This window comes from Canis aureus, chromosome 22, assembly GCF_053574225.1.
Source record: "Canis aureus isolate CA01 chromosome 22, VMU_Caureus_v.1.0, whole genome shotgun sequence".
Classification (NCBI taxonomy): Eukaryota; Metazoa; Chordata; class Mammalia; order Carnivora; family Canidae; genus Canis; species Canis aureus.
In genome coordinates, this window is record NC_135632.1 from 27,122,051 (window position 1) to 27,137,889 (window position 15,839).

Below are 15,839 nucleotides of genomic sequence, written 5' to 3' on the forward strand. Positions count from 1 at the left end.
ATGTAGTTTTTCTTAACCAAAGAACCTTGGTCCTTGGTGGTTGAATGCCATTACTGTATGGGGTAGAAGCACTGAGCTCAGGCAGAGTTTCTGACTACTACTTGGGAAACACATCACTCATCTAGTTATCATCTGAGGGTCTTGAAAAAATAAACTTCTGTAGAGATACAATCACTGGGGTTGGAGAGAACTGATCCTAAATTAACCCCTTAAAAATGTTTAACTTAATGAAACTATGTAATCCATTTCCAGGTTGAACAGAATGAATTGTCACTAAATTAATAGCATATGTAGTCCATTTATCAAATACTGAATAGAGACTCATGTGTAGCTTAAAAACTACAGGTTTACATAAACTGTAGTTGGAAAAGATTTCCCCTGTGCTCAGAATACTTATAACCAAATTTTCTAAATTTAAGAAATTTACAAGTAATGCTCATGATCACTTAAATGATAAGTAGCTTATCTAATAGTGAAACCCAAAAAGAAAATAGAATTATTATAAGATATTCCTTATCTTCAGGATTTATCATCATAAAAATGCTATTTGCATTTAACAAATATAATCAAATGGGACAGCTGCAAGTACCAACAAAGCTAGCAATCTTTATAGCCACTTATTAAATAGCACTCAAAATGTGGTCTATAGGTCAGTGGTCAGTGCCAGCCCACAAACTGTTACAAGGATTCAGTGAGATAATTTACACCGTTATATAAATCAACACAGTGCTTTCTTCATCAAGAAAATCTTACGGAAAGTATGTCTGCTGACCTAGGCAGTATACATGGTGATACAACTGAATTATCAAGGGAACTAGAAGAACTGGGAATACATTAATTTCTCAAACTTCTTTAAAAAAAAGGTAAGAATCAAGACATAAAATAAAAAGTAGAGAATGAAAGGATTCACTAGATATGCTTTTTAGGAATATATTATTCATTAACATGTGCAAGTAATATAAATGTTTAGAGGTCACATCTATGTGTTCCTTGATAAAATGAATAAATATCCTTTTCTGTGTTGTCTTAGCCACTTTCATGAACCTGACTCAGTGCTATGAACATGAATGGGTAAAACTGAAAAGTGGTAATACTCACATTTTTATCATTCACTTTTGCAGAAACTGTGATCAGTTATAAAATACAAAATGATCACTGCATGAAGAGATCATGATGCTTATACCTAAATGTATTCAAATACTTCCTGCTCAAAATTTTGATTTTCACATAGCTCTATGATTTCACCAAATCATATACTAAAAATAAATATAAAGTAATTGTTCTAAAACATGGTAGTTCATCAAATATGTTTACAAGTTTCACCTCTAAAAACATTTACAGAATGTTGATATATTGCTAAAGAAAGACTTTATCACCTAGGCTGAAGATCAGCAAATTTTCTCTGTAAAGGCCAGATAGTAAATATTTTAGGCTTTATAGGTCATACAGTACATGTTGCAACTACTCAACTTTGTAATGAGCCATTGTAATGAGCAAGCAGCCATAGACAATAAGGAAACAAATAAGTATGGCTATTTCCCAATAAAACTTTTTTTATGGACGTGGAAATTTGAATTCCATATAATTTTCATATGCCACAAAATATTATTCTTCTTTTGATGGTTTTTCAGCCATTTAATAATGTAAAAGCCATGCTTAACTCCCAAGCTGTGTAAAAACAGATGGCAGGCCAAATTGGCCTGCAGGCAGTGGTCTGCCCTGATCTAAACCAAAGGCATAAAAAGCATTAGTCATCCATTTCATTTTTTGAGAGATGGAATAAAGTGACAGGATAATACATAGTTTCTAACCGGAATGTAATCAATTATACCAATATAAAATAAATTAATCATATAGAAAAAATATACCAAAAACTCTGAATGACACCCCTTGCCAGAATTATTGGCAATTTTTCTAATATTGTGTAATAACAATGAAAACATCAAAATTATCTCTAAGTTAAGCATATATGTTTGCTTAAAATGTCAATTAACTCAGCAATTCTACTTCTAGAGAAATGCCAAGAACACTGAAAATATATGTCAATGAAAAGTTTGTCAACAAGTGCTCATAGCAACATTATTCTTAATAACCAAAATGTGAAAGAACCCAAATGTCTATCAACTGATGTATGGATAAACAAAATGTATATCTACACAGTGAAATATTATTCAGCCATGAAAATGAAGCACTGACACCTGCTACAACAGGAATGAACACTGAAAATGTTATGCTAAGTCAAAGGAGTCAATCACAGAAGGCCAGATATTATATAGCTCCTTTTTATATGAAATGTTCAGAATAGGCAAGTTCTTAGAAAGTAAAAAGACATCAGTGATGCCAGAGCCTCTGGGAAGTGAGGGAATGTGGAGTGACTGCTAATGGTATGAGATTTCCTTTTGGGGTAACGAAAATATTTTCAAATCAGATAGTAGGGACATTTGCACAACCTTGTGAATACACTGAAAACTACTAAATTGTACACTTTAAAAATGAAGGTTATGGTGTATCAGTTTTATCACATAATAAAAATTATAGTTAAAAAGAATCAGAAGGAGTAAATGGTAAATGATGATACTGATGCTGTGTCAATTCAATAATGATGCATTAGGGGATCCCTGGGTGGCTCAGTGGGTTAGTCCCTGCGTTTGGCCCAGGGCGTGATCCTGGAGTCCCGGGATCGAGTCCCACATCGGGCTCCCTGTGTGGAGCCTGCTTCTCCCTCTGCCTGTGTCTCTCCCTCCCTCTCTCTCTCTCTCGTGAATAAATAAAATCTTAAAAAAAAAAATAGTGATGCATTAGTAAAAATAAGACAACCAATTAGATACAGTTTACACACTTCAGTAACAATATGTCTATCAACTCACTCCAATAACGAGATTCAAGCAGATAAATGTACTTGTCATTCAAAATTTATAATAATTTTTAAGTAAGTTCTATTGCTTGGATAATATACATATACATATAAAATAAAATTTCTATTTACATTGCATTTTTTATATTACCTTTACATATCTGCCAATATTATTAGTGATACAGTTTAGATCCCCAATTTAATCTTATTCTGTAGATTTTTATATTTTTGGTGTTTTATAGTAATAATAATGGCTTTCTCTGATTAGATGTCGCTACTTAACTAAAATCATTTGTACCCTTGAATATATTGAAAAGATCTGTACTTAAACACTTACCTTTTGACCATCATGCTCAAAAGTAGAAAACCAAGGTTCGGCAGTTTCCATAAGTTGTGAGAACATTGCACTAAAAATTAGAAAAATAATTTAGTGCTAATGTTAAACCCTCACTGAAGTACAGATGGTATAAAACATTAAAATAAACAAAGTTTTTGTACTTACTAGGCATCATGTTCCAGATACTCGGGGTTCAAGAGAGTTTTCATTTCCTCACTTAAAAAAGCAATACAAATAATCAAGATGTATACTTTTTTAAATGAAATGGATGCAGGGGTTGCCTAATTCTGTACTCATAAGTTAACTTTCATATAGCATGCAAATAAAAAAAATCCTTTCTGAATATAAAAAGCAATTCCATTAACAAATGAAATTCTGGGGGGATCCCTGGGTGGCTCAGAGGTTTAGCACCTGCCTTCAGCCTAAGGTGTGGTCCTGGAGGCCCGGGATCGAGTCCCACATGGGGCTCCCTGCGTGGAGCCTGCTTCTCCCTCTGCCTGTGTCTCTGGCTCTCTCTCTCTCTCTGTCTCTCATGAATAAATAAATAAAATCTTTTTTAAAAAAACAAACAAAAAAAATGAAATTTTTTCTTTCTGTAAAGATCAAAACAAATTAAGTACCTTGTCTGTACCACAATGAAGTAACTAATTACTCCAAACAACAAATACAAAATGTGACCATATATTCCTTGAATGTGCTTGATCTAGAATAAACTGATTACTTCACAATCTATTATTTGTTTCCCAAAACAAAAGAAAATATTTATTTACTGGTCAAATATATCCTGCTGGAACATTATTTTTATAACGGCTTCTATTTTTATTACATTTTAACATCCACTTATCAGCGACAATAGCTCTTCCAAATCTATTTTAGTGTCTTTACTTTTCAATGGCTTGAAACTGCTAGAGTAGCATGTCCAACTTATTTATTTATTATTTTTATTTTTTTATGTCCAACTTATTTAAAAGCAAATTTCAATAATCTATACTTTCCTGTGAAGTACATTGTACACGTTTTTAAAAAGATAAAACTGGAATGAAAATGGGATCCCAATACTAACTTAATCCTTACCATTCTTTAGAATAACTGAAGAAAAGGTAATTAAGATATGGTTACTCTAGTCAGATGCACAATTAGAAAAACTAAAAAGAAATAAGGAAATACTAATCTATACTATAGTAAACAAAGGTTAATCTAACAAAGACTCTAATTTATGCTCAGCAAAATGAATGGCTATATTTGATTAATAAAGATTGAATAGATGAACACAAAAAATATGTGTTAATTTGTTATGTTCTGTACATAGATGGGTTAACTATGGAATTCTCCTGACAAAGTTTCATCATTTCCCAGTCTCAATTCCCAAGATACATATTGGCTGCCTCTCTGGGCCCTCCAGGCAGCTAAAGTTAGAAAATACATTCTAACAATTAGCCTAAGTTAAATACAATTACTAAAGTTATTTCCTGGAATGAATAAATTAACGTATCTCAAAAACATGACAAGTCATTTTTGTTTATACAACTTGGGGTTCTTTGGGGGTACTGGTCTCCTACTTATGACTCAAACTCAGTTAAACTTGGGGGGAAGGAAGGATCTCACAGACAAGGTTCTCAGGCAGCGTATAGTGAAAGAATGGGTCATTAGAGGGTGATATATATTAACATATCAATCATTAGCACTTTGCCATCATAACAAAAATTTCCTCTTCTTGATCCATTAGTTACGTATTTTCCTTTAGCACAGATCTAAGTTTTGCGAAGACAATTATGATTCCAAATTTGTCCCATAGCTGAAGTAGGACCACAACTATTAAGTGGAATTAGCAATCAGCCATATGAAACATAACCAAATGTTTATAATTTACAAAGTACCTTCAACAGAAAAGATTCTGGGGTTAAAATGATTACAGCAAGGCTGAGAAAACAGAAGGGGCTCAAATAAAAACTTGCCTTGGTTGGGCAGACTCACTGGCATGAAGAAAAGCTTGGTGGTCACAATGGAGGATAAAGACTATAGGCGCTAACAGCTCGTGCATGCCCTGAAACAACATGAGAGGGGGAAGATGTTGACGGTCCACCAGTGGACAGAATAGGCTCAGTTAAATGTTTCTTCAACTGATCCTCACCACCAACATTTCCATATTTCACTGAAATGCATAAAATGAAAAGCTACAAAATGAGATTTTATTTACTTTTAGAATTTGATTCCAATTCAACCACAGCACAAATTCTTTAAAACATGGAGAGCAGTTCTCTTTTAAATAACACAACAAACAATAAATTGGCATGGTAGACAACCTTGCACCTGTCAGTTGCTTCAAGATCTGTACTCATAAATATGAATTTCATTTATGCAAATTATAATCATGAGCTACAGTGTAAAGATCTGCAGTAAGAAGGGCAACTAAGAACTGTAGACCTAAGGAAATTACATCCAATGTTTTCATTATATAATGGCTCAAAATTAGGATGTCTGTAGATTTAGGAAGAGCTGAAGTCAGCTAGCTGGAAATGTTGGATAATAAGAGAAACAATCTTTAGCAGGTATAACAGCAAACAAAGTTTTCAAAGTATGATTTTCAACATGTTTAATCTGAAAACTACCATAATTTTTTCCTACCTACTTGAACTATAAGTATACTGTTCAATTTATTTACTGAAATCACCAATTGTATTTGCTTTTGCCTTTTATTGGTGCTCACCTGTGGATTACACAAATAGGCATAGAAACAATAAAATATACTGATTACTAAGGTGTCTCTAAAAGAATATTATAAAAATTCATTATTTATCCATTTTTGTGGAGAGTAAGGTATCCACATTTGTAATTTGCCTTGTTCACTATGAGATTTTTCCCCCTTAAGCATCAGAAAACATGTTTAGCAAGTTAAAAATAGATTACAATAGATTTTTCTGCCTCTTAAAGTGAGTAAATTATCATTTTCCTTTTGCTTAATAACTATGGATCATCTTTTGTAAAAATAAAATAAGAGAAAACACCACTTCTATGGGAAATAAAATACGGAAGCAAAGAGAAAAGAGAGTCTCACTGGTGGAAGTAGAGATTTCCATGATGGAAGGGCAGTCACACTACCCTCTGTACATTCTAGAAGTACCATGCCATTCTTAAAAGTTAGTGGTCATACAAAATAATACGAAAGTAAACTCTATGAGTTCATTTATAAGTTATCATTAGCTTCAAATTAGGACTTACTGACGTTTGTACAAAATAATTTATGATATAGTGACAACTTTCTTGTGATTAAGACAAATCTTGTGATTAAGACACAAACCACTTCAGTCTTTTTAAGTAACCATTTCCTTACTAAATAAACCTTGAAATGACTATTTAACTATCTCTTAGAAGAACACAGTAGATTGGAGGGACTGCGTGATGAGCACTGGGTGTTATGGTATATGTTGGCAAATTGAACTCCAATAATAAAAAAAAAAAAGAACACAGTAAAGACAGAAAAAAAGGAATTAAGTGCTAAGTATGCTTTAAAGTCATCGTGAGGTACTTATTCTCCTGGAATAATCTCAAAGTATTCCAAAAACCAAATGCCATAATTTAATCATCAAAGTAATAGCTACTTACTGTAGTACTTATTGTAGCTACAGAAAAGGAAATAAAAAAGACAAGGAGAAAAGGAGGAAGAAATGGAAGGAGGATGGACTGACTGGACAAAAGAAAGAAAGTAAAAATTAGAGTAGATATCTTTATGATCATCTTTTGCCTAGTTCTGATGATTTCTTTAGGATAAAGTCCCTAGAAGTAGGATTTCTGGGTTTAAATAAGTAAAGATATTTGTTAAAGTTTCTGATATATACAATTAAGCTGCCCTTCAGAAAGAATTCTCTCAATTTAGGGCATAAAAATTGCCACTTCACACATCCTAACTTGTAGTGGTTTTTTTTTTTTTTTTTTTTTTTTTTACCCTGTAAAACTTCATAGTCAAATTATTGTTTTAACCTATTTAAATGCTAGTGAGACTGACACAAAAATTTTACTGGCCATTATTATTTAATGAATTGCCCATTTTCTCTTAATGAAGTGTTTCCTTTTTCCTGATAATTTGTTACAGAACTTCACCAATTCAGGTTATTAACCTTTAGTCATTTTTGTTATGAACACTTTCCAGATTTATCCTTTGTCTTTTAATCTTGATGATATGTTATCGTGAAGCTCTATACTTTAAAACTAGCAAATTAATATATCATCCTTCAGGGCTTCTGGTTTTGCCTTCATGCCTGAAAAGACCTTATGGAGATTAGGTGAGTACACAGTTTTCTTTTTTACAGCTAATTCTTTACCCATCTGGTATTTAATTTTGTCCTGAAAAATAAATCTGTATTTTTCTCTGCAGAAGAGTGCAACTAATTACTGAATAGCCCATATTCTCCCAAGAGTTTTGAAATGTTGTCTTTACCACACACTAAATAGTTAGTGCTTGTTTTTTCTCTGCTTTTTCTGGTATTCCATTGGTTTGTACATTCTTAACAAGAACTTTACAACTTTAATGACTTGAGCTGTAAAATATTCTATTCTGCCATATTTTCTATTCTTTTTCTCAAAATTATCTTGCCTATTCTAATTTAATTAGAAGGTAGACTTCACTGTCATTTAAACAAAATACTGCATTTATCGGCACTGCATTAAAATTAACTTGAAGAAAATAGATGTTTTAAAGAGCAACCGATTTTCCAACCTAAGAAAGTTTTGTACTAGGTTTTTGTTGTTGCTGATTGTGGCGGTAATCTTCTGATTAGATCTTTTTCCCTTCAGTGTATTTTCTAACCAATGGCTGGTTTAATAAGACTGAGTTCTTACCTAAATGCATCTCCTCACCTTCTTTAATTTTTCTCTTCCCTCTAGTTTCTGTGATACTATTCTGTCCAGAATCTCCATTTGCTTATGCATCATTCATTTTACAAACTCATATGTCAAAAATTATTAACTACCTACGATAATGCTGCGAACACAAAAGTGAATGAAGTGAGGAAGTTCCTAACCATTATGGAGCTTGCAATCTAGAGAGCCAGATACACAATAATAAAATGAGCACAGAAGTGGCTATATAAACTGTGAAAAGTGAGGTCTACGTGTAGATACAAAAATCCAGCTCCTACTACAGGCTCAGCACATAGAATGTACTCACTGCATGGTGACTGATTACTATCTACCTTTCCATATAGCAATGTATTGGAACAATATGAAAAATGAAAAAGAATAACACTAAATTATATTTAAAATCAATAAATAAGGATGCTCTTTGTATAATGGAAATTGAGAGCTCCTTGAATATCATTAAGACAATCTTTTACAAATTCATTGTTGACTTCCAACCAAACTAGAGATATTTTCTCAAACAGGTTTGGAAGAGATTGTTAGTTTTACTCTTAATTCTAGACTAGTAAAACCTGATTAATAATTACAAGTGGCAAGGGTACAAACATCTTTAAAGGGAAAGAGAACTATTTAGAAAGAATGATCATAAATTCAATATGCTGTAAACTGGACAAAGCAAAATAAAACAGAATATATGGTCAGTATACTTATTGGTTCCCAAAATGTATATTTTGCTTCCATTTATACATCAGCATTTCTGTTTGCTTAAAGCCTTTATCCCTGCTGGATCGTTAGTAGTCACTGCACTCCAAACTCATGCCAGTAGAAAATAAAGGTAACGAAGTTTTCTTCATCAACAGCCTGTAGGCTCACAAAATTGAACCTGTTCTTTTATCTGCCTGTGTTCATTTAGCCCACCAAGCAGTCTTTATTAAAGCTGAGGCATCAGGCAGTCAAAGTTCATTAATACCATTTATATAATCTCTGCAGTTTCAATTAACTCAGCAAGACATTCTACTACATGATAACAGTCTCATTAATTCAATAAAATCCCATAACTATTAACAATATGGTCGATGTTAAACGGGGTGTCACCTAGTACAAAATAATAGCTTTAACAGCTTGTGATGAAACTCAAGGTTTTTTTTCTTAAATTTGATCTGACTAAATATTCAGTCCTTCTTTGGCAAGGTATTATCTCTATGTAAAGAATCTATAGGATTTTAAACCTGTACAGGGAGTAATTAAGTCTTATTAAGGGACTCCCAAGAGTAAGTTAATGATACTTTCTTATTCAGTAATTGATTGACTTTGTCTAAATTATCAAGAATCTGACCTTCCATAATCTTGTTTAGTCTTCCTTACAAATGCAGTGGCCCACATACATCACAAATGCTTGAGTGCAGTTATTATGTTTTTGTTCCTTGTCTGTGGAACTTGTTCCATTATTATAACACTTCCTTAATCGACTTTTTCTTTCTCTAAAGAAAAATGGGAAACAAACATATAACTTGGGATGATTTTATTCTGACTTGGTTTGGTATCATCAAATCTTTTACTGTGAGGTATTTTCAAATATTGGAAAGAAGAAAGGGCACAATGAAGAGATAGCTTGGTGATAGAAGCCAACACAATGAGGAGAGAACAAAAGAACAGAAACAAACTTGGATCACTGATGAGGAGTCTGAACTAGTGAACTAACTAATGCTGCAGAACCATTTTGCCCCAAGACTTCTTGCAAAGTGTGTTAATAACATCCTACGAGTTTAAGTCATTTTGAATGGGATTTTCTGTTATTTGCTTCCAAAAAATCCTACACTGATATTTATTTTCTCCCAGTCTCCTTTTTGGTTTGTTCGTTTTTGGTCTTTGAACTTTTTTAAAAAATTTTTTGTTTGGTTGGTTTTTTTGGTCTTTGAACTTTGTGTCTGACTTCTGGATAGCCTATCTTGCTTGGAAAGGTGTTTCCAAACCTGCGATTATAAACAATACTTCTACTTTTTTTTTCAGTATTTCATTTAAAAATTTTAGTTTTCACATTTATATCTTTATGCCACTTGGAATTTGTTCTCCAATAAAAGTATAATTTAATCTTTTTTCTAGATGGAAAGTCAAACATGGCAAGTCAATGTCCCTTTCCCATTGAATGAAAATATCCTATCACATTAAGAATTCATATATAAATGAACCTGTTCTTAGTTTGTCCCATTGATCTATGTTGATTCCCATACTACTGTCATATTAACTTGATCAGAGCTTACAGAAGTTCTTATCTCTCTTTGCCATTCTTCCTTTCATTCTGTAGCAACTCCAACATATTTAATAATGATAATAATAGTAATAACCATCATAAATACCAACAAGAACACTTAGTGATCACTATGTGTTTTTAACTCTACAAAGTCAATACTATTACTTCTCTCATTCTACTACCAATAAAACTAAGATTTAGAAAATTTAAGTAAGTAAATTGCCTAGATAGTTAGTGAATGCTTGAGCTAAGATTCAAATAACAGATGTAGGCCTAGAGCCATGCTCTTAACCACTAAGCTATATTATCTCCATTAAAATTACTGTAAAGCTTTTTGGCACTAAATTTAAAAAGACTGTCCAGTTTTACTCTCAGATTATCACTGGAATGATAATACATTTATATATTAATTTAGGAAGAAGTAATATTTTTATTTAGTGCCTTCCCATCTAAAACATGCTATCATTTCCTATTTCTTCAACTCTTGCTTTATATCCTTCAATAACATTTATAGTTTTCTTCACATAGCTGTTGCACCTACATTGTTATATTTATTTCAAGACATTCTGGGCAGCCTGGCTGGCTCAGTGGTTTAGCACTGCCTTCTGCCCAGGGCGTGATCCTGGAAACCCGGGATTGAGTCCCACGTTGGGCTTTCTGCATGGAGCCTGCTTCTCCCTCTGCCTATGTCTCTGCCTCTCTCTCTCTCTGTCTCTCATGAATAAATAAATAAAATATTTTTAAAAAAGACATTTTAAAGTTTTTAATGTATATCCAACTGACTACCCCTTAACTTCAGTGTAATATAACAGAAAACACTTGTATGGTTAGAGCAATGTATGTATTATTTTTTTAAGTTTATTTATTTAGGGCAGACTGGGTGGCTCAGCGGTTTAGCGCTGCCTTCAGCCCAGGGTGTGATCCTGGAGACCTGGGATCGAGTCCCACGTCGGGCTCCCTGCATGGAGCCTGCTTCTCCCTCTGCCTGTGTCTCTGCCTCTCTCTCTCTCTCTCATGAATAAATAAAATCTTTAAAAAAAAAAAAAGTTTATTTATTTAAATAATATGTATATCCAATGTGGCTCGAACTCCCAATCCCAAAATCAAGAGTCACATTCTCTTCTCACTGAAGTTAAGTGGTTATCAGTTGGACATACATTGTAACTTTTGATTATTAGAGAATTTATTAATTTGGTTTGAATTCCCACTTACTATATATTTTGAGAAATACATAAAAAATCCAACTTTCCTATTTTTATTGGAATACCATAATCTTAAATTGAAACCTAGATACTTCTTTATATATTAAATAAATAATTTACATTTCAATGAGAGCAAAAATCCAACAATCTTAATCTTTCCTTTAGTAATGGGATGAATATTTGGATAACAAAGAATATCATAAATTTCAAAAAATTTAGAGAACTTTCTGAAGTTTTATTATCAGCAGATCTTAAAGAGTAGAGGACACCTGATTATGTTTTTTACATGGCATGTCACATATTTATAAATGCTGTATTTAGAAACAATATTTATACATACAACTCTGAAAAGTTTTATTACTAGATTGGCTTCAAAGATGCTGTTTATAAACAAACTCTCAAAAGTTGAAAGAAAAGATTGAACACCTTATAGAAGACAATTTGGTGGAATGTCTTATAATAAGGAAGAAGCATATGTGCTTCAATGAGCTTACTTTTCTCACCATGCAGCTGACAAGCAGCTCTTTGATTGCTTTACTATTATGATACAACTCTGGATACAATAAAGGCTACATTATTGCTCTATCATTTGTCAAGCTGTATAGAAAATTTTGAGTCAATGGATGCCACCTGTACGATATTTTCATTACCTGTTTATAAAGCAACTGCTCGTTTTCTCTAGCATAACAGAAAAGAACATCTGTAAGAATTTTTCTCACATTTTCTTGTTGGAAAAACTGCATTTCAGGAAACCTGAAGAAAGAAAACACAGGATTAAAACTGACTAGCACAATTCCAAGAATCATCCTCAAACTCTCATGTTTAAAAAGTGTCAAGGGCTACTTTAGGTATTAGTACATTTGCCATTCAACTAACTTATGCCATTGGTGGGCTAAGTTAAGGAAAAAGAGTGAGAAAAGGGAAATTATTCTATCACAGAGAGAAATAATACCTTTCAAATGTCTCCATATGCTTTAAGTCTTCATAAGGTAGATACAGCAGTTCTTAAGCAAAATGAATCATAGCCTATATATTTAGAGGGCAGGATTATTAGCCTATTTGGTTTTTAGGACTAAAAGGTAATTTTGGATGCACCAGCTTTTTGAAGAAATCATTATCTTTTTTCTTATGCAAGTATCAAGATTTAAATTATTACATGTGACCACACTGTTAGTTTTGTCTGATTAAAATGTAGACTTTAAATGAACAAGTGAATATCGCTTAAATGCTCTCTGGTTAGAAAATCCTACCAGGTGCTTTGAGGTAATGTGAAATAGAAAAATGGCACAGTATCCACTTGAAAGGAGCTTACATAGTTGTTTCTAATGAAAGGATATACAATTACAATAATCCAAAGAACAAATACACAGCAATCTGATACACAATAAATACATAAGAGATGAAGGAATGTCATCTAGAAGGTAGCAGTCAAATAGCTTCAATCACAAAAGATTTGAACAGGAATTTTTTGGCGAGGAGGAGGATGGACTATCAGTGGTAAAGATAACCAAATCAGAAGGAAAGATGAAGGCACAGAAGGCAATGAGTATTCTAAGTGTACAGCACAGTAATGAGAAAGAAATGTAATCAGTAATGAGAAAGAAAAGTACTTTCATGAAGTACTGCCAGTTGAGAGCAGGACGATGAGATGGAAGAAAAGGTGGGCAGCTCTGAATTACTGAATTCACAAATGAAGAAAAATCAACCAAGTGACTCTACATTTTTGAATAGGTAAGTAACAAAGAAAATAATATTTGAGTAACTCTAAGTGGAATAAGCTTTGAAAAGAGGAGAGATTACAGGAAGGAACAAGAGGGCATTATAAAGAACTGAAGTGGAAAAAATCACAAACCTGAGAAGAAAAAGCCTGCATTCAAATTCATGTTGCATAATTACTAGCTATATAATCTTGAGTAAGTGATTGCTTTACTGCCCCACCTATTAAGTGGGGATAATAATACTGATCTTGTGATCAAGATGAGATCATATTAAAGCACCAAGAACAGTGCCTGGGAAGCAGTAAATGTGCTAGAATAGAGGTCATTATTAGTCTTTGAGTTTTGGTACTTTAGGTGATAAAGAAGTGCATTGGGTGGCTTTGGAACTAGAAAATAAGTGGATATGAGAGAGGCTGAAGAGAAAGAGTACCTAAAGCATGGAAGGACAGGGCATTATCAAAACAGAAAAATACTCCTTAATGAGTCTTTTAAAGAGCAAAAATGGCTGTTTTACTTCATATTATAATGGCTAACTGCCTTTTCCTGGAGACTTCAGCTGTTTTAATGCTTCATTCTGATCCTTTTCTGGCTCCCCGTGAGAGTTGTAACTTTCTTTCCAGTCCAGGCTGGGTTTCTGGGTTAACTATGTTAATGGTTTCTGAAGCATCTCATTTCTGGTCCTATTTTTTATGACAAATTAAAGCCTGTTTTATCTTCATCTGTTCATGTGACTTTTGCTTGAAATTCCCTTTGATGTCCAATTGTCCCCAAACATGTACATCTGGTTTTGTCTCTAGCAGAAAGGAGACCTCTTTTTTGGATACATAATAAACAACCCATGGATCTGAGCAAGATGACTTCACATCTCTGCATGAATCTTAATTTGATGACCTCTCCAGACAGTATCTACTCAGGCAAGGGAGTGTGACGAGGCTTAAATGACTACAGCTCCTAAAGAGAGAAAAATTAACCAGAAAGCATATTCGGAGCAAGAATATTATATCATAGAAGCCAAAGGTGTTCCAGGAAGTTGTCAAATGCACTGAAGTAGGAAAAAAACACAACCACTTTTTGAATGACTTCTTTGGGACAAAAGAAAGTTGATAAAGTCCTTAGAAAGTCAAATACCCCAAAGTAAAGATAAAAGACAGGTAAGTAGTTAAAATAAATTGCTAAAGAGAAATTTCTTGGGAAAACTTAAGTCACTAAGGTAAAAACATTAATCCTTCTGAGAAGTGAAACTGTTTCCCCTTCTTCTTCATTAGATGACTTAAATCTAGCCCTGTCTTTTTTTTTTTTTTTTTTTTTTTTTTTTTTTGAGGTATAATTGACATACAACATATTAGTTTCAGGTATAAAACATAATGATATGATATTTGTATACACCGTGAAATGATTACCACAGTAAGTCTAGTTGCCATCCTAGCCATGTCTTTAAGTAGGCTTCCTGCCCCATAATTTAGATAACATGGCTTAATGATTTTGCACATTTTCTCCCTTAACTATTCTTCAGAAATTTTCCATGTACACTGGCACAACCAAATTCTGTGTAGCTGATGCAATCTGAACTGATTATGCAAGAAAGTACTAAAAACTGCAACATCCACTTTGTAACAAATACCCATGAACTATATAGTAAGAGTTTAATACCTAACTACTAAAAATGTAAATTATATTACATACCAATTCATAGTTTCATTTAAATGCATACTAACCACTTGCAAGATTAAAAACAAGAGAGCTACAAGAATTAAATTGCAGGTAGATAATTTAAATTACCCACTTTTAGCAAATACCCAATCAACTAAAAATGTGTATTAGGCAGACGCAGCATATCTACACAACAGCACACTATCTACAACTCTACAACCCTAAAGTGCCATTTATGACATTTCATTATCCGTTCTTTTTTATAAAAGTATGACTTGTTCAATACATTCTGATGTTTTTATAGCATCAAAATTACACTTATATAAGTAAGGTAGATACAAAAAAGTTTTTTAAAAGATATAAAAGTTTATGCTACTTAAGAAGCTGGAAAAGGAGGGATGCCTGGGTGGCTCAGTGATTAAGCATCTGCCTTTGGCTGAGGTTGTGATCCCAGAGATCCTGGATCAAGTCCCACATCAGGCTCCCTGCTTCTCCCTCTGCCTATGTCTCTGCCTCCCTCTGAGTCTCTCAGGAATAAGTAAAATCTTAAAAAAAAAAAAAAAAAAGTTGGAAAAATAATTTACATTCAGAGAAGTTTAAAGCTGAAGTCTTTGTAGATTATCCAATCTAACTCAGAAAGTCACGGGTAAGGATTCTGAAGCAGATGAATACCTGCTACCTGCCCCCACATATCTGGGTGGTTAGGCAATAGTACTTTCCAACCACTTCACTCATCAATTATAAATGAGTCAGATGTACATATTTAGGTAAAATTCCATGAGCTTAGAGGTACCAAGAAGGTCATAAGGTTGATGAGTACATCCGAATAATATATTTCCCACAACAAATACTTAACTGTCTTATTGTTAGGCTTCAAACCAGAAGATATAACATCTATAGGAATCAGAAATAAGGGAGAAAAGTACAGTGAGTAGTTTTTCCAGGAAGAGTAATGATCAGTTTGGTTTCTTTT

At 33.2% G+C, this 15,839-nt stretch overlaps 1 protein-coding gene and 2 long non-coding RNA genes across 19 annotated transcripts in view; 2 read left to right on the forward strand and 1 right to left on the reverse strand.

Annotated features, from left to right (window-relative positions):
- The window catches only part of TBC1D5 (TBC1 domain family member 5), a 544,964-nt gene that overhangs the window by 208,713 nt on the left and 320,412 nt on the right, over positions 1–15,839 (reverse strand). For all 16 annotated transcript variants that reach the window (XM_077865315.1, XM_077865313.1, XM_077865314.1 and 13 more), the window contains 4 exons: positions 12,149–12,251; positions 5,147–5,235; positions 3,357–3,407; positions 3,192–3,261 (listed from right to left, as the gene is read on the reverse strand). In XM_077865315.1, the coding sequence (XP_077721441.1) occupies positions 3,192–3,261; positions 3,357–3,407; positions 5,147–5,235; positions 12,149–12,251 (313 nt within the window). The remainder of the gene's footprint in view (positions 1–3,191; positions 3,262–3,356; positions 3,408–5,146; positions 5,236–12,148; positions 12,252–15,839) is intronic.
- LOC144293950 (uncharacterized) overlaps positions 1–15,839 on the forward strand; it is a 248,271-nt gene that overhangs the window by 66,544 nt on the left and 165,888 nt on the right. The gene's annotated exons all lie outside the window — the stretch shown is intronic.
- Positions 1–15,839, forward strand: part of LOC144293951 (uncharacterized) — a 93,039-nt gene that overhangs the window by 37,937 nt on the left and 39,263 nt on the right. The window lies entirely within an intron of this gene.